Source organism: Magnolia sinica, chromosome 14, assembly GCF_029962835.1.
Source record: "Magnolia sinica isolate HGM2019 chromosome 14, MsV1, whole genome shotgun sequence".
NCBI lineage: Eukaryota > Viridiplantae > Streptophyta > Magnoliopsida > Magnoliales > Magnoliaceae > Magnolia > Magnolia sinica.
The window spans coordinates 71,872,918-71,898,550 of record NC_080586.1 but is presented as its reverse complement, the minus strand read 5'-3'; the positions used below and the strand labels follow the sequence as shown (position 1 = coordinate 71,898,550).

At 35.2% G+C, this 25,633-nt stretch overlaps 1 protein-coding gene across 4 annotated transcripts; it reads left to right on the top strand.

Moving 5' to 3' along the window:
• The first annotated feature begins 3,238 nt into the window (after positions 1-3,238).
• Positions 3,239-22,132, top strand: LOC131226141 (uncharacterized). 4 transcript variants are annotated; one of them, XM_058221852.1, is made up of 6 exons: positions 3,239-3,296; positions 17,134-17,209; positions 19,039-19,211; positions 20,133-20,294; positions 20,784-20,935; positions 21,686-22,132. In XM_058221852.1, the coding sequence occupies exons 3-6, from the start codon at positions 19,041-19,043 to the stop codon at positions 22,065-22,067; spliced, it is 867 nt and encodes a 288-aa protein (XP_058077835.1). In that variant the 5' UTR covers positions 3,239-3,296; positions 17,134-17,209; positions 19,039-19,040; the 3' UTR covers positions 22,068-22,132. The 4 variants fall into 4 exon arrangements, with proteins under 4 accessions (XP_058077835.1, XP_058077836.1, XP_058077838.1 ...); XM_058221853.1 differs by lacking the exon at positions 3,239-3,296 and adding an exon at positions 3,400-3,638; XM_058221854.1 differs by lacking the exon at positions 3,239-3,296 and having other exon boundaries at positions 16,023-17,209; positions 20,196-20,294.
• Positions 22,133-25,633: the final 3,501 nt, after the last annotated feature.

Sequence of the window (25,633 nt, the reverse complement as noted above, 5' to 3'; positions counted from 1 at the left end):
CATAATCAAGGTAGGCCCCACGTGACCCACTAAGGTGTCAGTGTAACACCTAATCGGCTCCCTTGTAAGACACGTGATGGACGGTCCATATTAACGATTGGTCATCAAGTCCAACGGTTAGACCAAAGCGTGTGGTCCACCTAGTTGATAACTTCCAACCTGTTAAGTGCTTGTGACATCTAATCTTCCAAATAGGTGGGCCCCAACACGAGGATAACCGGGGTGTAAAAATCAGTCCTATCCAATCACTATATACACCATTAATAAATAACAAAATACAGGTGGGGAAACGGCACTAGATGGTGTTATGTGGGACCCACCATGATGCGTATGTTTTATCCACGCCGTCCATCAAGTTTTTCTAAATCACTTTAGGGCATGAGTAAAAAGTGGTGATTGAATGCCTACCATTAAAAGCTTCTTATGGGGGCACAAAGGTTTTAGATCAAGCTGGTATTTGTGTTTTTTATTCACAAAGTCTCCATGACCTAAGATGGGTGGGCCCTAGGAGCTTTTTGAATGGTGGGGTTTCAATCGCCACTGATTTTCATGGTTTGGTCCGGCTGAGATTTTGATCTGCCTCATTTGTTGGGCTCATACCGTTCAATGATGTTCTAAAATGGAAAGGCATAGATAAAACACATAAATCATTGTGGGCCCCACAGAAGACAGTCCCAGTAGAGATGCGGATTCCCTGCCAAAGGAACTTGCAGCGGGAAATTACCTGGGGCCCACCATTATGTTTACAAGAAATCCATCCTGTCCATCCGTTTTTTCAGATCACGTTATCACATGCAAATCCAAAAGTCAAGTGGGCCGCACGATAGAGGATTGAATTTCTACTGTTGAAACATTCATGGGCCACAGTAAGTTTTGGATCAGGGCTCTTTATTAATTTATTTTTCAGTTCATCCCAGTAGGACTGACCTTATTTAGAGTTAGGATGGCATATAAACACCACGGTGGACCCACAAGAAAATTTCAACAGTATGCATGTCTTAAATTTATCTTTCTAAATAAATTCAGTGTTGTATTCCTCGCAAACATCGCGGTGGGCTCCTTACAAACATCTGTTCGCACGAAGTTCCCGTGAAAGGCTTTGTCAGTCAAGAAGGGACGCGGATTAGCTACTGACAGGTTGAGTAGCGCTACTGAAATGACGTCACCAAGTTCTGTGGGGGCCCACCATGATGTATGTTTTGTATCCCACCATTAATCTATTTGGAGAGATTATATTAGGGCAAGATCTAAAGAATGAGTCAGCTCCAAAGCTTGAGTGGACCCACCATAGAAAACAGTGGGGAGAGTGACGCCCACCATTAAAAACTTTGAAGGGCCACAGAAGTTTCCGATCAAGCTGATATTTGTGTTTTTCCTTTGTTCATGTCTGCGTTAACACATGAACATGTTGGATCTCGAATAAACATCATGATATATATAATAGTGATAACTTTAATTTAAATTATGGCAATTATAATTTAATTGTCATGATTTAATACAATAACCTCATTTATATGGTTTATCTTGTATTAAATTTCTAAAATTATTTATAACTATGATCTTAAAAACGTAAATATAATGTTTATGTTCATTATATTTTGTGTTTAATTAATGTAATCATTAATTAAACACATAATTATAATAATATTTCGATATTTAAGTATATATAAATGATATATATTATATCATTTATATATACCAATATCGAAATATCTGAATTAACATATTATTAAAATTTACTTTATAATATAACAAGCAATATATTTATTATATCTACACCGTCCATCCACTTGGAGAGATCATTTTACTGCATAATAACAAAATGAGTCATAGCCTAAGCTTAAGTGGACCACACCAAAAATAACAGTGGAACAATGATTACCACCGTTAAAACAGTAGTAGGGCCCAACATAATGTTTATTTTCTATCTAATCTGTTCTTAAGGTCACAAAGATCTGGATGAAGAGGAAAAACAAATATCAGATTGATCCAAAAGTTCTATGACCCCTTAGAAAGTTTCAATGGTAGACATTCAATCCTCCACTGCTTTCTTCAATGTGGTCCATTTGATCTTTGTACTTGAATTATTTTTGGGAACAACACTTAAAAAGAGCTCGCCAAATTGAAGGACAGTTTTGATATAATACATACCTCATGGTGGGGCCCACAGAACTTGGTGACATCAACACACCACCGATGTGGTACACCAGCTAATCTGGCCACGGAAGTGTGGGACGCAGATTGTGTACTACCCCTGCCCGTCCCTAGCTCCGAATGGGCAGTTCTGTGGGCAGGCCCATCGTGATGTATCTGTACATCCAAACCGTCTATCCCTTTTCTCAGATTACTTTAAGGCATCAAAACAAAAATAAGGCAAATCCAACGATTAAATAGACCACACCACAAATGACTCTTGCATTTAATGCAACTGACATTTAATGCTTTGTGTATTTTAATGTAACCAAGCTTATTATTTGGTGTGGTCCATTTGATCGTTGGATCTGACTCATTTCTGTTTTGATGCCTTAAAATAATCTGAGAAAAGGTATTGATGGTTTGGATGTACAGATACATCACGGTAGGCCCGGCCACAGACCTGCCCGTTCGGAGCTAGGGACGAGCGGGGATAGTACGCAATCCGTGTCCGGAAGTGTGAGCACGTCATCCACGTCACTTATAAACAGAGAGAGGATTAAGTGCGGCCCCAACCCCACCCAACACAGTACGACCCTTACTGTGAGGTCCTTCTTGATGGATATATTCTATATCCACACCGTCCATCTGTTTTTTCAGATTTTTCTAGAATATAATCTCAAACAATAAAGCACATCAGGTTCTTAGGTAGACCATACTATAGAAAATAGTGATGATTATCCATTAATGGATCACAAAAGTGTTGGATCACGGTAATATTTATTTTTTCTCTTCGTACAGATTTACGTGACCTTATTAACAGGTTCGATGGAAAATAAACATTACAGTGGGCCCTGAAACTTTTTAATGGTTGAGCTTTCAACCACCAATACTTCTTATAATATGGTCCACTTGAGAATTAGATGTACTTAGTTTTTGAGCTCATGCTCTAAAAATAATATGGAAAAACGAATGTACGGTATACATATGGAATAAATCATCAAGGTAGGCCCCACGGTAAGGGCAGCACCATTTTGGATATGGCTGAGACCGCACGTAATCTACTCCCTTACGAATAGGTGTTTCTGTTATGAAAGGTTTTGAAATGTCTATCATTTTCTCATTTCATTTTCTATCCATTATGCCTTACCAAAGCTCCGCAGGTCTGTCTCTATCTTAAGGTTTTTTTTTACGATCGGTGCTCGATTTCTTTTATAGCTGGTTTGGAGATTTCTTTCGTTTTACTGTAGATTCCTGTTTTTCACAGATCTGTGTTCTTAAAGAGCTTGCTTTATGGTTTTCTAGATCTCTTATTATAGAAAAACTATGCCATGTTTATATATATGTTCATGTATGGGGCTCGTGTACGAGATCGATGCCGATCATTTGACAGGTGCCTCATTGGATGGGCCAAAGGCCAAAAATCACATGGGTTGGACGGTCCTGACCATTCGTTTAGAATTTTGAGGAAGGTGAGTGAGTGATCGGCCAAAGTTCGCTTGCCGGTCAGTATTTTCTTTAAAAGAAAAATAAAAATAAAAATAAAAACTCATTTTGAAGGGTTAGGATTATCAAATTAGTGTAAGGTTTGGGCTGTGGACTGTGCAGGATCATTGGTTAGGATGTGGGGCACACATGGTCACTCGGCGGCTCGGATGGACTTATCCAATTATGAGTTGAGTCTTGACTCGCCTGAGTCAGGGATATATCGGCTTGACTCGGCCAATTAAGGGGAGTTGAATGAATTGGGTCCGACTGAATGCAAGTCGACTCGGACTTGTATGAATATTATAATATACATGGATTATATATATATATATAAATCTCTAGTTATTGAAGATGATTTAAAATTCTCGTTATAAACCAATTTTGTTATAAGATATTATCTGTAAAAAATTCTACTTAAAAATAGAGATTTAAAACTATACTATAATAATTAAAATATGTATAATGATTTTAAATATTGTTACGTTATGTTATAACATCATATAGATAATAGTGTATTTTATATAACCATCATAATTGTTTATATAGATACTATACTAATTTATTTATTTAGTGATAGGTTTGTAAGATATTATACTCTATAAATTATATAGTATTGTATATATATAATACCGGATTTGTAAGTGTTAATTATATCACACGTATTTAGATATAATTTATCATAATGATATAATTATATATCATATGATATATTGTAATTATTGGTGTATCTGATATAAATATCAGATACACCAATAATTACAAAATATACAGACACGTTGGGTTACTTAATATAATTTGTGATTATTTAATCACATATATAATCAATATGTTTGATATACTATTATATCTTAATCCATATATTAATCATACCATATAAATTTGATATGTGGCGATTATGGCTATTATCCCATCACAATTTATCTTTATATAAATTTCTTACTATATATAATACATCTCTAATTAATATTGATAAATACCCAGTATAGTATGTAAAATATTATATAATTTTTATGATACAACCACATGCTATATTATATCATCCGGATATTTATTGATAGAAAATATAATCTTATGTATCAAACATTGTTATATACCAGATATTTATATGAGCCAAAATTACACGTGTAATCATTATAATTAAGGATAATAATGTAATACACATATAATAAATTATATAAATAATTAACAATATAAACAACCGGTATATACACAATAATTATAAACCTCTAGTAATGTTATTATGTTATATCTCAACATTCATCCTTCCTATACCGTTACTAATTATATAGCAATTAAATATTTAAAAATCTCTATAATAAGTTCATGTATGTATTAATAACATACATGAACTCATTATATATTAAGTATATTATACTAATAGTACTCAATACTATATATATGCAAAATACATATTGATATGATTTAATTGGCATGATTTAATTTTCATGTACTTTTAGTTGATTTAAGGAACTGTGATTTCTGTATTAATAATAATAAGATTTGATTAAGGTGTTATAAAATAGGCATATACTATATGTACACTATCACATAATAATTGGTACATATATGATATGATACTCTTATAGTATATAATTATATATTTGTGGTAGCTTAGTCTATTTTATAACTATATTGCATATAACTCATCCATTATTTATAACTTGTACTATATATACCACCACTAAAATTATCAATTATTCTTATAAATATATTATATAGTTATAAATGATACAAGATACAGTTATAATCGTATGTATTACATAAAATTAGATAGTTATACCATCATTTTTTTATAAATATATGTATTATAATAAATTATAATAAAATATTTGTACTTATATATAATAATAATAATATTTTATTATTATATAAAAGTACAAATATTATATTATAAAGTATTAGTAATATCACTATTATATGATATATATAATAGTGATAACTTTAATTTAATTCATGACAATTATAAATTTAATACAATAACCTCATTTATCTGATTTATCTTGTATTAAATTTATAAGATCATTTATAACTATGATTTTAAAAACGTAAATATAATGTTTATGTTTATTATATTTTGTGCTTAATTAGTATATTTAATTGATGTAATCATTAATTAAACACATAGTTATAATAATATTTCGATATTTAAGTATATATAAATGATATATATTATATCATTTACATATACTAATATCGAAATCTCCGATCGAACATATTATTAAAATTTATTATATAATATAACAAGTAATATATAATATATGTACATACTATATGTTACTTGTTATATTAAATTGTGTTATAATCACTAGTATAACACATTCATACTTATATTAAATATTGGTATGTATGTGTTATAACATATTATATATTAGTATGTAATGTATATAATAACATTTAACTAATAAATGTTATAATTTATAATACATTATAACATTTTATTATAATTTATTATGATATGTCTATTTATACAAAATTGATGATATAATTATCTAATTTTATATAATACATACGATTATAATCGTATCTTTTATCACATATAACTATATAATATATTAATAGTCATAATATATCCATGCGGAAGGAGTAGATGTGCATGGATATATTTGATACAATAACACGTGGCATTATTATAGTAAGGTCACATATAAATATATAATAATATTTTTATATACTTAATGGACGTAATAAATCATATATAAATTTTCCATAACAAATATAATAAGATCATAAATATGGAATGGGCATTCTATAATCTTACTATATTAAATCAGTTTTTGTACGGTTGTACGCATGTGTTATATATCCATCCGGAATATATATTAATATATATTCCGGATGTAATTATATATTACAACTGTGATATATAATTACATCCGGGATATATACTAATAATTATAATTTAGGGATATAACATTCATATACTATTAAATTTAGTGAAAATGAGATATAATAATCTTATAAGATTATTATAATATCTATAACAAGTATTATAAGTAGATTATAATACTTGTTATATAAAAGTGATATATATATTTTAAACACATATAATATATTATTAAATTAGATTAATATTTCGTAATATGGATATTATAGCAATTGTATGATAAACCTCACATGTGTGTTATACCTCACCACGGATCATACCGGATTTATACGTAAGGCTCAACCTATACCACAATAAAAAGGTTGTATGATCCGTATTGTTCATGAGTGTTATACACCGTTATCAAATTATAACATATTAAAATCTACATACCGTTGGAGTTAGTAATTATATATAATCCGTCTAACTAAAATATTTTAATATAAATTTATCATGTTAATAATGATCAGTAGATGATTCATATTTTATAAATTATATAAGGCTTATAATTATAATATTAAAATCATCATAATGGTTGTGACTATTATAAAATTTAAATATATATACATCTAATATATTACGGATTTATCACCATACTAAATTTCAATATTTATACATCAATTAATTATGTATGTATATTGAAATTTATATAGATGTATATATCCTAAAATATATATCATGTAGAAATAATGGATAGAGTGGTGTATGAATATTTAAATTTAGTGTGGTAAACTATTTATATGTATCACTTAAATATACCTCATCAGATATTAATGTGTTGATATCATGGGTGTTTGAAGTTATAATAGATAGGTTTGACTACTCGTAATGTGAGTTATAACTAAACAATTTTAAATAGTTGTGATGTAAAGATATATTAAATCATATCACATATTTAAGTTTAATATAATAGTCTAATAAAACTCATATATCTATACAAAATATTTAGATATTTTATATTTAATGATAAATCTATAATATTATTAGTATAAATTATTTCATGGTAATAGTACTTATTATAAAGATAGATAAATATGATGGTCTTATATATTAATTGTGATAAATCACCTATTATATGTATATTCATAGATAATACGGCATATAATCAATCAAACATTTTAAATATTTATAATAATTGTTAGATATTTAAGTTATGCCATTAAGGTGTAATAATATAAAGAATTTATCATGCCAATATAACCACAGATACTCGAGAAACCAATCATATATTGTTACACCATTCAGTTTAATAATGATATATATAACACAATTATTTAATGATTACAAATATTAGATTTACATCTATAAATTATTTGTATAATATAAATATACAAATAATATCAATAATTAATTTGTCGAGTATCTGTGATTATATTGTAATTATAATATATTAAATATTATGATTTAGTCAGATTATTTGTCATTACGATCTAATTTTATATTTACCCATATCATCATTACTATAGTAATTTACATACATTCTAATAAATTTAATTTTTTTATATTTATTTAATATATATTTATACATGTTTTGGTACAATGGTTTGAATAGTATTAAACTATTATACCAAAACGTGTATAAATATATATGATTTTTATAAAATTATAAATATCATATATAATATATCGTTAAAATTATTATCACAAATATAATATATAACGTATAAACTTATATACCTAATAAACAAATAGTTATACCAAATCTTTATCATTCTATACAAATCTTATTACTTATATAATATATAAATTTATAATTTTCAATTAAATATAAAACAAGATTATACTAAGTATATTGTTTGAATCGTATATACCACATTAAAATCTATGATAATTTATTAGATGAGACGGTGTATTACAACCGCCTTATATAATATCAAATTTAATCATCCAATGCGTAAATATATAAATTGTCGTATGGTATTTACATCTTCTAAATCATGACAATTATAAATAGTGAGGTTATCCTATAAAATTATAGGGTAACCTTAAAATTAAGTTTTCTAACAACGGTATATTTACAAATAGTTAATGATTTATTAGTGTGGATTGAAAGTGTAAAAATTACTTCATGATTGTGAACGGTATACCAAATAAATTTTTTTATATAAATTTCTGTCACTATATCAGTTAAAGTACATGTTAATGACATACCAAAATATCAATTAAAATAGAGAAGTGATTTCTGTATATTATAATTAATATAATACCATAATTTTAAAATTAATAATCAACTCTTATAATAATATAAATGAGTTTTTAAGATTATGTTTGATCAATCAATCATCAGTATTAAAAAATGAAGTTAGTTTCATTAACGTATAATGAGATTATATAGCAATGTGACTTCTATTATAATAGAGAAGTGATTTCTGTATTACATACCATAATTATAATAGAAATCACATTACATACCAAAATATCAATTAAAATAGAGAAGTGATTTCTGTATATTATAATCAATGTAATACCACAATTTTAAAATTAATAATCAACTCTTATAATAATATAAATGAGTTTTTAAGGTCATGTTTGATCAATCAATCATCAGTATTAAAAAATGAGATTGGTTTGATTAACGTATAATGAGATTATATAGTAATGTGATTTCTATTATAATTATGGTTGACCACGTGTAAATTTAATAAGTTCTCTTATAGTATGATGGTTGATATTATATTTACAAAATTAATACATACCACACTATTAATATAACTGATATTATAATATATCATTACTGATCGTCCATAGTTATTTCCTATGGACGATCAGAAGGCCAAGATTTAATTAATTTAAGTCTTGGTATAAAATATTAAATCATGATTTTTGTAAATTGATACCGATTTATGGAGTCATATGACTTATCAATAGTATTAAATAATGGTATCACATATGTACCCGTTATTAACATAAGAGATATTAATTAATATGATATATAAACTTTTACGTATCAAATATGTAAAAGTGTATGATCGATTTAATTGCGGTATAGATATACCAATAATATGACAATAATATATTAATATTAAAGGGAATATTGATGTAATATAACCATGCATATTTAATAGCTATTGGTTAATATATGCATTGATAATTGTAAATTTATATCAAGTTTACAATTATCAATATTATACTATTATATATAAAAAATAATTATATATCACGGTTAATCACATAATTACCGATTATTATATATTGATAATTGTATACTTGATATAAATATAATGGTATATGTAATTTGTAGTAAACAATATTAAAGATGTGTATATTATAATAATATACACATCTTTAATGATATTTACTAGACATTGATTTAAAATTATAATATTTAACTTAAATTTCAAACGTTAAAATATAATATTTAACTTATATATTCTTTGATTAAATTGAAAAATAATATTATACATAACCCATAGTTTATTAATGATGTCTGATTTTTCTATATATTTAAATTATATATCAAATTGTAAGTTAGAGTTATGATGTGATAATATAACACAATATATACTATTGTGAACTAAAGATATAAAATCACGTTGATTTGGTTAATAGTATTATTATTAGATGATAATCATAATATAAATTACTGGATTATCTTAATTATATATCATCATACTATATAATGTGCTAGTAAATCTATACATTTAATTATATTTCGGGGATCATATAAATATAAGCATATGATTCCTGATTTTATACATTATAGGTAAATTGATAGAATATAATTGTGTAAAAATTATATCGGTTGTCTTTAATTAATTTATTATATCACTAGTATATTAATATATCTACTAGTGATATAATAAACATTTATATCGGTCAAAGTTCGCTTGCTCGTCAGTGTTTTCTTTAAAAGAAAAATAAAAATAAAAATAAAAAACTCATTTTGAAGGATTAGGATTGTCAGATCAGTGTAAGGTTTGGGCTATGGACTGTTCATGGTTAATTATGCAGAATCATTAGTTGGGATGTGGGGCACACATGGTCACTCAGCGGCTCGGACGGACTTATCCAGTTATGAGTCGAGTCTTGACTCGCCTGGGTCAGGGGTATATCAGCCTGACTCGGCCAATTAAGGGAAGTTCAATTAATTGAGTCCGACCGAATCCAAATCGGTTCGGACTTACATGAATCTTAAAAATTAAATGAGAATGGGAATGTGATTAGATTCATTGATGTGAGAGACAACATTTAGCTTTTAAAATCTTCTAGTTTACTCACCTGAGTTAGGGGTGTATCGGCCTGACTTGATGAACTTAGGGGAGTTGAACCAATCGAGTCCAACTGAATCGAAGTCGGTTATGTCACACCCCAGACTCGGTAACCGGACTCATAAGGAACCTGATGGCCGGTTCTGGCTGCAACAGCCTCTGTAGTACCCCATTCTCGGCTCCTGAGATAGGTTCCGATCCTAGGATTATACAAGGAAGATTTTCATAACAGTATAATCATTTTCGATGCGAGCATACCCAATATCACAGCAAGTACATCTGGAAATAACAAATGATACACATCACAAAATTCACTAAGAATTTGAACTTTTACAAGTTTACATCAGGTTCAAAAGAACACACGTAAGGTAAAAGAAAAAAAGAGAGAAAAGTTAACAACACTGGAGTCCTCAAGCTCAACTCTACTCCATGCTCTGCTGTTACGTCGCCTGCCTAGAGTTTCTTGCACGCATTAATCGTGCATAAGCTTATAGAAGCTTAGAAGGTGGTGTAAGTGTGTGATAATTATGCATAGAAGAATAGTAGGAGGTACAAGGAGAGAAACATGCTCAATGAGAATATCACTAGCTTTACCAAGGCTTATTATGAATACCATGCAATGAGTACTGGGCGCCATACCAAGGCAATGCATGAAGGGCTTATACGGCCAATGCTAATGTGATGCAAGTAATGCTAGTGCTTATATCTAAACCACATATTAAGTATATTTCTAATCATAAGGAAATCACTGGGGTCTATTACACTGCTAAATGACTGCCGCTCTACTGACCCCGCACAGCCAAACGAGCTTAAGAGACCTCACTACCCGCTTGTGGACATTCAATCACCAACAAGGCCTAACAATAGCGGATCCATTTACGAGCTGGTCAGACTCAGCCTAACAACGCCTCCTCACACCAGGTAGGTAAGGCCACACTCCTATCCAACCGACTATACGACAGTGGGAGTCGCGGCCTAACGGTATAGGACTCTCCTGCACTTATAGTTTCCACTCGGTTACGGTGTTGGGGCATTCCATTGGTACCATGAAAGTTTTAGAAATTTCACCCATGGGCATCCTATGCACCCGGTATGCTCAAGTAATATTTTCGGTGTCCACATATACGACCATCCATGAATGTCCCTGTGGAGGCAAGGCCCTGATGAAGCAAGGGCGGTATCACCATGAAATGCGATGCCAATGCATGAGTTACACATACAGACCATGCACAAGCTGCAGACACTCAATGTGCACAATGGGAGAAACTGTATCCCTCAATTACCACCACACAATGCAATCAATTCATGTAGATGATGCATATAACTCACAAAAATGTAAGTATGCTACCTATGGAATATGGAATCATCCGTCCTAAGGAGGGTCAAGGTCTAGACACATAGACAGGTGTTCTAACGAGAAGGAGTCTTCTAGTGGGGGCCCAGTACTTTGGGAAGACCCACAAACTAAGAGAGAGTCATGATCCTAAAGAGGAACGGTCCTAGCCAGGCCTAAGGTGGGCCTTCAACCACCTATAAGGGCCTCTATGGGCCTACCTTAGGGCCACCAAGGAGGGCATCCAACCTCAACTGGGTCCCAAAAGGTAGCACACTACGCATATGATGAGAGATCTAAGGCGTAAGCAATGTATAGTCTAATGGGTCATACTCCAAGCCCAAATCATAGGTCATATAGTGGGCCCTCAAGTGAGGTTTGAGCCCAACCATAAGGATTATGGGTTCACTCATTGTGGTGGGCCTAATGGGCAGCCCATTATCCTAATATATGAGAAATTCTTATATTTAACACAAGTAAGTTGGGCCTCGCATCTCAGCCCAAGTATGGATTTATTATAGTGGGCAAGCAAGGGCCCAACTACTTGAGTATTTGGCCCATAAGACCCATTATAATGGCATGGTAAATATAGGACCCAAAGGTCCAACGGGCCTATCAAAAGTTCCAGCCCAACCAAGGCTATAAGGCCCATTAATTAACTAGAAGACTAGCCCAAGAAAAATTTAATTGAAATGGGCCTTTAATCATGCGCTAATTAAGCCCAAAAATAAAATTAAAATGGTAAGATAACTGACTTAAATCCTCCTCAAATCTAGTGGGCCATGCTGCCCCAAAACAGACATTTGTGAGGTGGTAACATTGAGCCCATTGTTGAATTTTTAGCCCACCCACTTTCTAGGTTGGTTGGAGTCCAGCAAATAAATTAATTTATAGTATTTATTTTCTGATGACCCGCACACATCACTATGGGCCCCACCAGATGAGAGGGGAATACACAACACACACTAGGAGTGGGCTATGCTGCTGGAATACAGGCCTAGCAATAGCCCAAGGTAGGGGCGTCCCATAGTGGGTAGTCCTACGGGCCTGGGTATTTGGCCCAAAACTGACTTAGATTTGCAGGCCTCACCATAGTCATCTCGAATGTCCAGTGAGTCTGAAATTTTGCAGGGTGATACTTCCATAGGTGGGCTATAACCCCACCAAATTTCAAAATTTTTAGATATTCCTAAGTATTTTAATTAATTTAAATAAAATAGTCTGTCCAGAAAATTGGACTGACATGGATGTCCCAACGTGGTGGGCCAGTCCGGCCCTTGCCACGGTGTGCACAGGGGTCCATTGGATGCAAAAATTTGGAAGTGGGTCCCACCATAGGTAGAACACATCTTTACAAAATTTCATAATTTTAGGATACTCAGAAGTATTTTAATTAATTTAAAGAACACAATCTATATAGGATGAAATATTGCTGGAATATAACTGTCCTGAATTTGAGCCATCCAATGGGTGGGTTCTAGGCCTCCAAAATCCCTGAAATTTAGATCCAAGGTCTCTCATCAAGCCTAAAATAATTTGGGACACAGAAATATGGCCCACTTTCTTAGAAAGTATTTTTAAATTTTTATTTTTTATGAGACTATGCTGCTGGACTGCATATCAGAAAATTCTAGCAGTCCAGTATATTGGCCCACACTTTTGGATGCCCAAATGGGATCCCAGGGCCCTGAAATTGTGTAGGTGGGTCCTACCATGGGTGGAACACCTCTCTACAAAAATTTAGAATTTTTGGAATAGTAAAAATATTTTATTTAACTCCTGCAATTTATGGACAGCAGGGTTGTAAATAAAATTCTGCTGCTAAAAAAAAAATTGCTGGTCACATCTTGCACACCCAATGGGGTGGGCCCAGCCTGCTAAATCAAAGGGGAAATGGGTGGATTGCATGCACCCATATATGGATAACAAATGAGGTCCACCAGAGTGGCCCACTATCCCCAAACTAAGCTGATATATGAGTATTTTTCGCATGCAGGATTGCTGAACAGTCCAGAAAATTTGGACTGTCTAGCCCTTTGGACCCACTCCATGGAGCTCAAATCAAGGGTGGATGGTGTGGGCTCCATCCTACATTAAGGTGGGGTCCACACCTCAGAGAATACTTAAAAAAAATCTAGAAGAAAGGCATGTAAACAAGCCTTGCAACAACATACAAAACCATACATCAATGGGCCTAAAATCTGGACAGCAACATGTTGCTGTCCATTTCCAGCCCTTTGCAAAATAAATGGAGGGTTTAAAGCTTGGATTCAACAAAGTGAGGTCCACCTAGATGGGCCACATATACTCCAAACCCAAGCCCCTTACAAGATCAACCAAGAAATCAGGCCTTAGTGGCCATCCAACCCATGCAAATAGGATGGGCCTGGACGTCCAGCAGGTGGGCCTGGATGTCCCAAAAATCTGGACGGTTTGGAATTTAGGGACACATCAGGTGGGCCACATACATCAGGGACAAAAGAGGGAGAGAGAGAGAGAGAGAGAGAGAGAGAGAGAGAGAGAGAGAATCACGGCCTTAGGGAGGACTCTGCCACAATGAGTCCTCGACAACAATCACAACCACATTTACATGATCATGGGTCCCATGCAAGCATGGGCCTTTACAAATTTAGAAATCTGAGGTGGGAATACCAACCCCACTATGGATCTAGGGTCTAGATGACCTACAAACCTATAAATCAAAGGAAAATCTCATGATGGGTTCCATGGAGAATGGCCCCATCATGACAATCATGCATGCATAAAGTGGGTTGTTAGCTACCCTCATGGAGTTATGTAGGACCTCCACCATTGATTGGTGGGTCCTACATACTCCCAATCAAATGAAAAAGGTTCATGCAAGAAAAAAGGAAAGAGACTAATCCTATGAATCACCCACCTCAAGACTTCATCTCCTTTCTCCACACTAGAGATCTATTGCAACATAGGAGAGGTTTTAATGGCTAAGATGGGATTTGAAGGGTTAGATTTGGAGGGTTTTTGGGTAGCTCTCTCTCATGGACATCCAAGGAGCTTAGAGAAGAGAATGAGAGAAAAGAAGGAGAAGAGAGGAAGAAATGGTAGCTAAGAATGGAATGATTAGTTTTTTGGGAGGATGGGAGCATGCTAGCAATCATGACCAGTAAGGCATGCTCTAGGTTAGGTAGGGATGACATCATGCTAGACTAGGGTGGCTATAGGTTAGCTTGTAGCTTACATGGGGAATGAGGAATACTAGAGTGGGCCTACATGGGAGAATGTGCAACAAGGATAAGATGGGGCCCACATCATAATCAAGGGTCCAAAAATTGATTGGCCTACATCTTTTGATGGACACGTCGGATTTACATGAGACGCGGCGACGATGCGGTCGCAATGGCATAGTTCTTGGGTCAATCCGAGTCGGGTCTATGTGATCGAACTCAAGGTTGACTGCAAACACTATCCGAAGGTCGTGGGTCATCGGAATTCAATCGGTTGGATCGCGGGACCAAGATGAACGAGATTCATACTCACACACACACATGCACACATGCGAACTCGGGTCGAGTCTCACAGACTCGGACTTGTTCGAATGTTAAAAATTGAATGGTAATGAGATTAGATTCATTGATGAGAGAGAGAGAGAGCATTCTTTGTTTTCTCTGTTCTAATCATGGGAAAGGGAAACTGATACTGGCCTTTAGTTTTTAAAATCTTGTAGTTGAATGGTTAGTACTGTCCTGTCAGTGCGAGTTTTGTCCTCGTCCATCCATGTCCAATCTTGCAGATTTGGATAGATTTGGACCCTCAAGCATGTATGTGACATTTGTTGAGATGGATTCATTGATAACTTAAGCAAAAAAATGATAGTTTATTATAAGTTTTCTTTGCTTTGATGATGGGAAAGGCAAATTGGAGAACTCACAGATTTTCAGTTACATCTCCAAAGAGATACCCAATGAATTTAATAAGCAATTGAATTTCAACTCAATTAATTTTTTAAGGCGATGTTTGCATGCAATTTGAATTGTGGACATTCTTTTGAGTTTTCAGTTAGCAGAAGTGGGGCCATGGACTAGACTGGCTGTTATGTATAACACCCGGAGGGCCAGAAATGCCCATGGAGAAGAAAAAAAGGTTACCTAAGCCTCTTGCTAAATTGAGAAGAGGAAGGATGGGAGAGGATCGCATTGCTATGAATGAAATTCACTTCTTTTTAGGAAATCTTAAGGGATTGGAGTGGAAGAGGTGTTGTGTAATAAATTTTTGGGATTGTTTTTCAGATTTTTCTTTCTTGTATATGTCAGTTTGTGTTTTATTGTTTGTTCTGTACAAGCATTTGTTGGTTTTTCTTTTGATCTATTGATGAGAGGATCACTATGGAATTGTCTCGCGTTTATGTACCTTTTTTAGTTTTAATGAAATTTCATCATTGTTCAAAAAAAAAAAAAAAAAAAAAAAAGGTTACCTAAGCCTCTTGCTAAATTGAGAAGAGAGGATGGGAGAGGACTGCCTTGCCTAGCGTTTAGGTTCTACATTTAGCAAAATGGAGATGTGTCCGGAAGAAATGCAATCCTCAATTTAATTGATCCTCGAGCTCAATTGCATTAAAAGATCAAGAAACATATAATGATTGAATTAAATTTAGTTATTGGTATATTTAGAAATCCGGAAGTGTATTAATGATATTTATCCATTAGGATTGAAACCCAAAAATATAGGGTGTTTGGTTATCAAAAACTTCCCAAGCGTAAGCATGAAAGATCTTGGAAGGGTGTCATCCCCCAATATGTTCCCTTTCATCTCCTGCTCAAAATGATACCATCCTGTCCAACTTGATCGGCATCACCTTGTATGCAAACATGCCCCTTTAGAAGTAGTAGGAGGAGGAGGAGGTTACTGCAATTTGGCTTTAGAAAAGATAGAAACAATAGTTAGAACTTTGACTTTGGTAGAATGATGATTGGAGATGTTAACTGCTAATGTCTTTCTTTGTTGAGGAAAGTTTGATCCCTAATTGTAGTTCTTAAGGAGTGAATTCTATCTATTATTAGTAATTATATTGTTTATTACTATAAATTTACATCATATTAAAAGTTGTTTATTAAATTTTGTTGTTGTTGCAGTCCTTCCTCTATCATCCTTGAAATTGATTTGCTGCTCACAACTAAAAGACCCTCTTCAAGCCTCTTCACAATTACGGTACATCATATCTCGAAAAGCTTGCTGTGTTCTTTAAATTGTTTTTGTTTTTTGGATTGCAAATGATCTCAGTTTTGCATGATGTTTGTTTGCTTTGCTTTTCAAGGAAATCTCTTGCTTGTATTTTATACTTCTTGAATATCTCTCTCCCTCTCTAATATGATTAAGGAATGGTGCAATTCTTTAACAAGGCTTGCTTTTAGCTATGGAGTATTTTTCCTACAATCTCTTTTAGAAGCTTTCTTCTTTTGGTCATTTGAGTTTATTTATGAAATATATTGTATTATTATATTTTACTACAATCTTACCTTTGATTACCTATTTGATCGATTGTTAGGAAGATGGATGGTTCATGTTGATTATATTAGAGAAGGTACGATCATTTATTAGACTTTTATTATGTGGTGCACCTTTTATTGTACATGCCTTTTGGAAGCGAATTTGATTAAATTATCATAACCCACTAGTGACTATGAAAATAGAAAGTCCATATTGATTATGCCAAAGGCTTGATGATCTGGACTATCCATCATGTTTGGGCACCTTCAATTGTCCACCCCCTCTTGAAAAGTCACTTTGATTGCATCATCTTAACCATCAGATCCACGATTAAGAAATTGAAGATCCATATCTATATAATAAAAGACTCAATGATTTATATCATGTGGGGCCTGCTTTTGATTGCCCTCCCAAAATTCAATCTCATATGTTGATGCTAAATGTTTGATGGGTGGCTGAGAAATAAAAGATCATTTTTATTATATTAGAAAAGGTCTAATCATTGGTCTAGGCGATCCATCATGTGGGGCTCATTCCTCCTAAAAAGTCACTTTGATTGCATCATCCTAACCATCCAATGACCTATTAGGAAGCAAACAATCCATACATCATGTGAGGCCCACCTTTGATTACCCATCCTTCCAAAAAAATCACTTCAGTCTAATGATCCGAGTTATCACATCAATGGATGGGAATTGAATAGTCCATATTTATTATATTTGAAAAAGCCTAATCAATTATTTAGAGCGCCTATCATGTTGCCAACCTTTGTGCTTGGACAAGAGTAGAGGAGACGATTCCAAGATTCCCCCAGTATCATTCGGGATGATGTGGTTGCGTTTAAAGGAGTTCTTCAATGAAGATTGACTGCCTCATGAATTGGGGTGTCTTTCATCACTATTATTCCTAAGGTGAAAGGGGCTAAAAGCCTTAAATATCATAGGCCGATTAACCTCATCAGAAGCTCATATAAAATGTTGGTTAAAATTTTAGCCGGCAGATTCCGGGGAGTGTTGGAAGGGGTTATTCCTGAATCTCAAGGGGCTTTTGGGCTTTTGGGGTAAAATTTCTGAGCATTTTCTCTATTTTCAAAATGATCCAAGAACTTCTTTACTAATGCCATCACTCGATTTGGCTCGTCATCAGGGGGAATTCGGAATCTTGCAATGATGAATAAAGTTGTCATCCTTCAAAAAAAAAAAAAAAAAAATGTGTTAAAATGTTTTTTTTTATTATTATAAAGTTTTGGCTGTTTCCATGTATTTGATTTGTTCTGCGGCTTTTTCCCACATGACCACCTGAAGGGCCATTGGCAATAACAGGTAAAACCTGTCTTGTTCGAACGCCATATACGATTTTTTTTTTTTTTTGCCTTTTCTTTCCTTACCATAACCATTGCTCATCTGACGTTGCGATTATCCTCAAATAAGAGAATATGGTTGTCTGCTCAATTTTCCCATTCCGCTTCAACTGATACCAAGTACCAACCAAACTAATGGATGTGTGTGCTTTCTTTTTCTTTTCTTTTCTTTTTTTCTCTCATCTTACAGCGATGTTTGATAATCCGGGAAGCCAGGTTGGGGCGCAGGTACCCTCCTTGAACCCCCAACCGAACCCATTTGGAAATACATTCAGTGGAACTGGGTCGGGACTCATCCGAGGTGGGCTAGGTGCATATGGAGAGAAAATACTAGGATCGAGTTCTGAGTACGTGCAAAGCAATGTATGTTATGTATTAAGCACATTCACACGCATGCCCTATATAAATATCAGGAATTGTTATGTCCACCCTCTAAAATTGTTAGTGCCACCTCCATAAGGGCAATCTGGTCGCTGCAATTAATGAAATAACAGGGAAAAAAAGTTGCTATGACCAAACTACCCCTATAAGGTTGAGACCAAAAACTTTTTTTGGGCCTGTTTGGATGCACCCTCGAAGGGGGTGTTTGACATTGAAACACCATTTTAAACCAAACCCCTTCCCGTTTTGTTTGTTTGGATGCACCTTCACAGACCCCATTTAATGCCGCCCTCACTAGTTGAAATCGACGCTAAAAAGACCACTCATTGACAACCAATCCGATTGATTTCCAAAAAAATCAACCAACATAAAGTTAGTACACATAAAAAAAAAAAAAAAAATTTCCTTTTGCAGACTTGCGTCCAAACGGACCCTTAGGGCCCATTTGGCCAGGTGGATTGGAAGGGATTGAATGGTATTAGGGTGGATGGCATGGATTTCAAGGTAATGATGGTGTTGTCAGTGGATTGTCTTAAGATCCATGGGATTGCTATATACCGGGATTGCTATATCGAGTTTGTTTGGCACGCCTGGCCAATCCTGGGATTAAACCTTCCCATCCCTTCCAATCCCTCAAACCAAACACGTCCCAGGCAAATTTGAATGGATTAGGGTGGATTGGATGGGATTTAAAGGTAATGATGGTGTTGTCAGTGGATTGTCTTAAGATCCATGGGATTGCTATATCCCAGGATTAGGTCACCCAGTCTGTTTGGCACGCCGGCCAATCCTGGGATTTAACTTCCAAACCCTTCCAATCCGCCCGGCCAAACGGGCCCTTACTGATTTTATTAATGCAGATATTGATAAAAGCAGAGGAAATAACATTTGAGTAGCTCATAGTTTGCTGCAGTGAATTCTCACAGGTGTGCAACCATATCAACCTTATTGTCATCTTGTGAACAGATCAGCAGATACTTCTCCGATCCTCAGTATTATTTTCAGGTGAATGACCAATATGTGAGGAACAAGTTGAAGGTGATCTTGTTTCCATTCCTACACAGGGTATGCAATAACTGACCTTTTCTTTTCTATTCCTTTTTTCTTTTTCCTTTTTTTTCTCAATGACCCATTGATTTTTTTTCTTTTTATTTATTATTTATTATTTTTTTGCAATGACGTAATGATGAACATGCTTTGTGGAGTCATATGATGTGCCCACTGAAACTTCTTTGGTGCAGATGTGGCACTTGAACATACTTCAAAAACCAGAAAACTCGACTCACTCTAAAATCCAGCATGGTCTGTTGCAAACTCTAAGACGAGAATGACTCTTGAGTTGACTCAACTCGACATTTAATGGTTAAATAGGACTATATTAGTGTTCCCAAAATATTTAATTTGTACATCTAATCTAAAATAGCACCTATAAATAGATTAGCAATGTTAGGCATCCTGCTTAAGTTCTCTGCTTTTCCAGCAATAACCTCTCTTTTATAGTGAGAAGCTGATGCATCTCCTTTTCTTTTCTTTTCTTTTTTTAATTTTGTCCAGGGACACTGGACAAGGATAACCGAGCCAGTGGGAGGCCGCCTCTCCTATAAACCTCCAATTTACGATATTAATGCTCCAGATCTGTACATCCCGCTCATGGCGTTTGTTACCTACGTTGTTCTTGCAGGCTTCTCACTGGGACTTCTTGGAAAGTGAGACTTGATTGCAATTCAACAGAAAAGTTCAAGATATGCAAATGGGGCTCCTCATTGCTCCACATGTGCCAATGTGGTGAATGTGTGAACCACAGGACATTCATTACATGGACCCATCCATGTTTGTTTCCCAGCCTAGAATTCAGGTTATCTGCTCATCAGGTGGGCCATGTATGTTGTTTGGTGTTGACCATTGGGCAGCTCTCTTGACTCTGTTCAGAAACATACGATTGGGAGCATTTCTCTTGGCCTATTGAAGTTTATCTGTGGGGCCCACCTTTTTGATAATTAAACCATTGCTGCAGTGGGCCCCTGATGGACAGGAGATACCCAAGTTGGTCGGACCCATTCAATATATCCCTTGTTAAATTTTGACAGTGCCCACTAAATCAACAGCTTAGATTATCTTCAGGTGGGCCACATCTAGACAATATCTAGGTCAAATAAAACAAAATGATAAAACCATCTATTCTAATCAAGCACTCCATATAATACCTCCCATTTTTCCTGAGGAACATCTGGCCCACTTGATGAGCAAGACCAGCCTGATTTTGTTTTCTTGCATGCATATACTCTGGGACATGGTTGGTGATCTGGATCTCACAAATGTGACCCACCTAGACCTGTGGTGTGAGTCGAACGAGTGAATCCCATTCGCATAGCTCTAAAAGCTTCCTTTTCATATCACATTTTATTTTTTTAATCCCTCCCTTTTCTTTTAATATTTATCTCCTGTGGTAAATGCAGGTTTAGCCCAGAAGCTCTGAGCCTACAGTTCACGAAGGGATTGCTCGGATGGTTCTTGCAGGTTGCCTTGCTCAAAGTCCTACTGTATTCATTGGGGAGCGGTGAAGCTCCACTGCTGGACATTATTGCATATGCAGGGTATGCTTTTACAGGAATGTCGGTAGCTGTTCTTGCTTGGATCTTTTGGAGCTATGCGTATTACTTCATGATGCCATGGATGTGCATTTGCATGGCTGTGTTCTTGGTGAAGACTGTGAAACGGGTCCTGTTCGCAGAGGTGAGGAGCCATGACAAGCATTCATCCATCCATCATTACCTTCTACTTTTCATGGCTGTTTCACAGTTTCCCTTGTTTTTCTGGCTTGGCAATGTCGGGTCATAAACGTCATATGTTCCTTGTTAGTACAACAGTCTCTCTGTAGGCAGCTGATTCTTTTTTTCATATGATGGCAATATGCTCACCTGTTCAGCGATCATGCAGTCATGATTTATTGCAGGTGGGGCATAAGGGAGCCATAGAAAGAAGAGTAATTTCTTTGTTGGAGAAATGCTACTTTGATGTGGACTTCATAAAAATTCTATTTCAGCCTGGCTGTTCATGTACTGAACACATGGTGGGAAATTGCTGATTTGATGGGCCACTTTTGGATGGGATCACTGGCCTAGACTGTAGTGATGGAACATTCCTAACCACATGATTTAGGGATTTGTTGGTAATGTGGGTCTGTGCTCCTTACTTAAACCGTCCCATTCCAGGTTGGTGTTTGGATGGCTACTGCAGTCTCAATCACACTGATCTGGGGTGATTCATTAAGGCGTTGGCCCACTACTGCAGTGGTCCTGATCACTGCATCAAAGCACCTCTAAAATAGAGATGTTTGCATGTGCATTTAATGTAATTCCATGAAGTACACTTCATAGTAGCATTTCAGCAGGCCCACATCAGATCAATGGTTTGATTAGAACCTTGATGCAGAATGTATCATGCCATTTTGGGGCCCAAAATGGTGTTGCATACCCCAGAAATAATCTCACTGATCTAATGATCCTGACCATCCAAATTCTTGGATTCGGGTATCATTGTACAATAGATTTTTGGGGCCTATAGCTGAGCTCATTTCTGTGAAAGTAATTCTTACTGGCCATAGGTGCAAGATGGAGTGGTTAGGAATTGGGACCATAGCAACTCATTTGGAAGAAATTTGGTGCGTGCCATATAAAACTGGGCCTTCAATCAGCTGGGCCCGTATAATTTGAAGGGAATTTTACAAAATAATACCTCATTATTATGGTATTTACATCCTGGTACATTTTTAAATTAAGTTTTAATTAAGGTACCTCACTAATCTAATTATCGTCAAACGGATAAGGTACCTGACGAGGTGTTAGGAAAATATGCAAGAGTTTTCTGTGGGACCCACCATGATGTATTTGTTTTATGTACACCATCCTTTTTTATTTTTCAGATCATTTTACGGAATGAGCTAAAAATGGAGCCAAATCTCAGGTGGACCACGCCATGGGAAACAGTGGTTATTGAACGCCCCACCATCAAAAACTTCTTAGGCCCACCATAATGTTTATTTTCCATCCAACCTGTTGATTAGGTCACACGGACTTGGATGAAAAGGAAAAACAAATGTCAGCTTGATCCAAACTTTTGTAGCCCACAAGAAGATTTGAATGGTGGGTGTTCATCACCGCTGTTTCCTACAATGTGGTCCACCTGAGATTTGGATTGGGCTCATGCCCTAAAATGATCTGGAAAAATGGATGGACGGCGTGTATTAAACACTACATGGTTGGTCCATAGTGCCGTTGGCATTCTGGCTTTTGTGTCTTTGTGTGGGGCCCACAGAGATGCCTGTCACAAATCCACTCCGTTCATCAGTTTTGCAAGACCACAATAGAACAGGAATCTGAAGATCAGGCAGATCCGGGCCACACCACACGGAACAGTGGGGATGTAAAAGTCCACTGGAGCCGACCATGATGTTTACAGGCTATCCAAACCGTTCACAGGGTTATTACCACTCACATAAACTGTTGGCACACAAAAATTCCTGATACAGAACTTCCGTGGCCCCCACAAAGTTTCCAATGGTGGGCGTTCAATTCATTCGTGTAGTCCCCATTTGGATCTGCCTATGTAAAATTCCTTATGAGGTAAATGGCATTTGAGGTGTATTTTGGTGGGAGTAAGCATGGAAATGAAATAAAATGAGAAAAAATGGGCTTGTAAATGATATCTTCCCAAGAGATAAGGATTTGGAAGAAATTGGGTGAAATGCCTTTTTGAGCACCCTTGGAGAGCTGCCTATGTAAACAAATGTGCCGCTATGTATGTCTTTCATACACATGTCATGCTCACAATACGCTAAAATAGTCTAATTATTGACTATATCACTAAAATTATCCCAATAGAATTATTCAAACAGTCCAAAGGTTGGCCATCTAAATGGACTATTAAAATAAGTTGGCAAGTTGCTTGTAGGTGATCCGTACATTTATGGCCCACCTAGGTTTGAAAATTTGTCACTTTTGGTTAAAGTATATATTTGAATAGGCTTATAACAATCATTCTGTTAAATATCACTTATGTACACAAATTTGAGATAGTAAAGTTGACTGATGATATTACACATGTCATTGTAAATATATTGAAAATTTTCGAATGCATTCCATTTCCTTTACTTTATTCTCGTCCAAATAAATTGTTTGGATTTCAAATGCATTTCATTTACTCCTATCCAAACACAACTGAGTAACCTTACTCTCAATTCATTTACCTCCAACTTCATTCTTTGTGTTACCTCAGTTTACAAGCTCCTAAACAAGCCCTAAGATGTACTGAGAGCTTTTACTATGTGCGTGGGAGTTAGACTCTCAAGTGAGTGATCAATGTGGATATTGGTAAGCAAGATTCCGACCTAGCGTCTAATTAGGTTTAATATCTATAATGAGTATATCTAGGTATTTGTTACAAGTTTTAATTTTTTTTTATATGTTGTACAAATATGAACATCTTTCAGTTGTTTCCATAAGGCCGACAATGGCTATGATTGGGGCAAGCTGACATTTGTCCAAGCCCAATTTCTCAAAGTAAAGCTTAGGCCGAAGTCTACCTAGGCCTATGACAGGCCATGATGAATAGGCCCGACGCAACCCACAAAGTAAACCCCGGATCATCTAGCTCTGATCATGATGGGCATGACAAGCAGGCCCAAGCACAGTTTGCATAGTAAAACCCTAGCCCAGGCCCGTGATGGGCCAAGGCAAACAAGCCCAAGCCCAACCCATCCCATGATTATTATGCATGGCTAGGGCCTAAGTCCAGCTCAAGCTCGGCCACCCTCTATTGTGCAAGATCTAGAATATTCATTTGGCATGCCCAATCATGCAAGAATATTGACAAAAATTGCCCTTAAAGCCTTATACGTTGGGCTTTAAGATGTGTCCCGTGCCCAGCCCGATTAATAAACAGGCTTTAAAAAAATATTTGCGGATGGGTCCTGTGATAATTCAAAATTTTTCATGCGTGAGTAGGTGCAAGAGTGCACTTCCACACGTATAATTTTGATTATATATATATATATATATAGAGAGAGAGAGAGAGAGAGAGAGAGAGAGAGAGTGTGTCATGCTCACTTGTGCACCTATGCACGTGTGCACCTTTGAACACGTGTCATGGGCGTCTAATCTGAACGGTCCATGTGATTTGGAATCCCATGAAACCCCAAAGGACAAATTTTCACCCTGATATAAAATTTTGGTGGGCCATAGCAAAGAGAAATGCAAATCAAGGGAGGAAACTGTTTTCATTTTTCATGGCTCACCAAAGTTTTGGATCAAAGTAAAAAAAAAAAAGGGCCCAAGGGAGTTTCATGATGTGCTGCTTCACGTGGACCGTTCGGATTTTGGAGTCACATCAGGTATGATGAGTTCTCA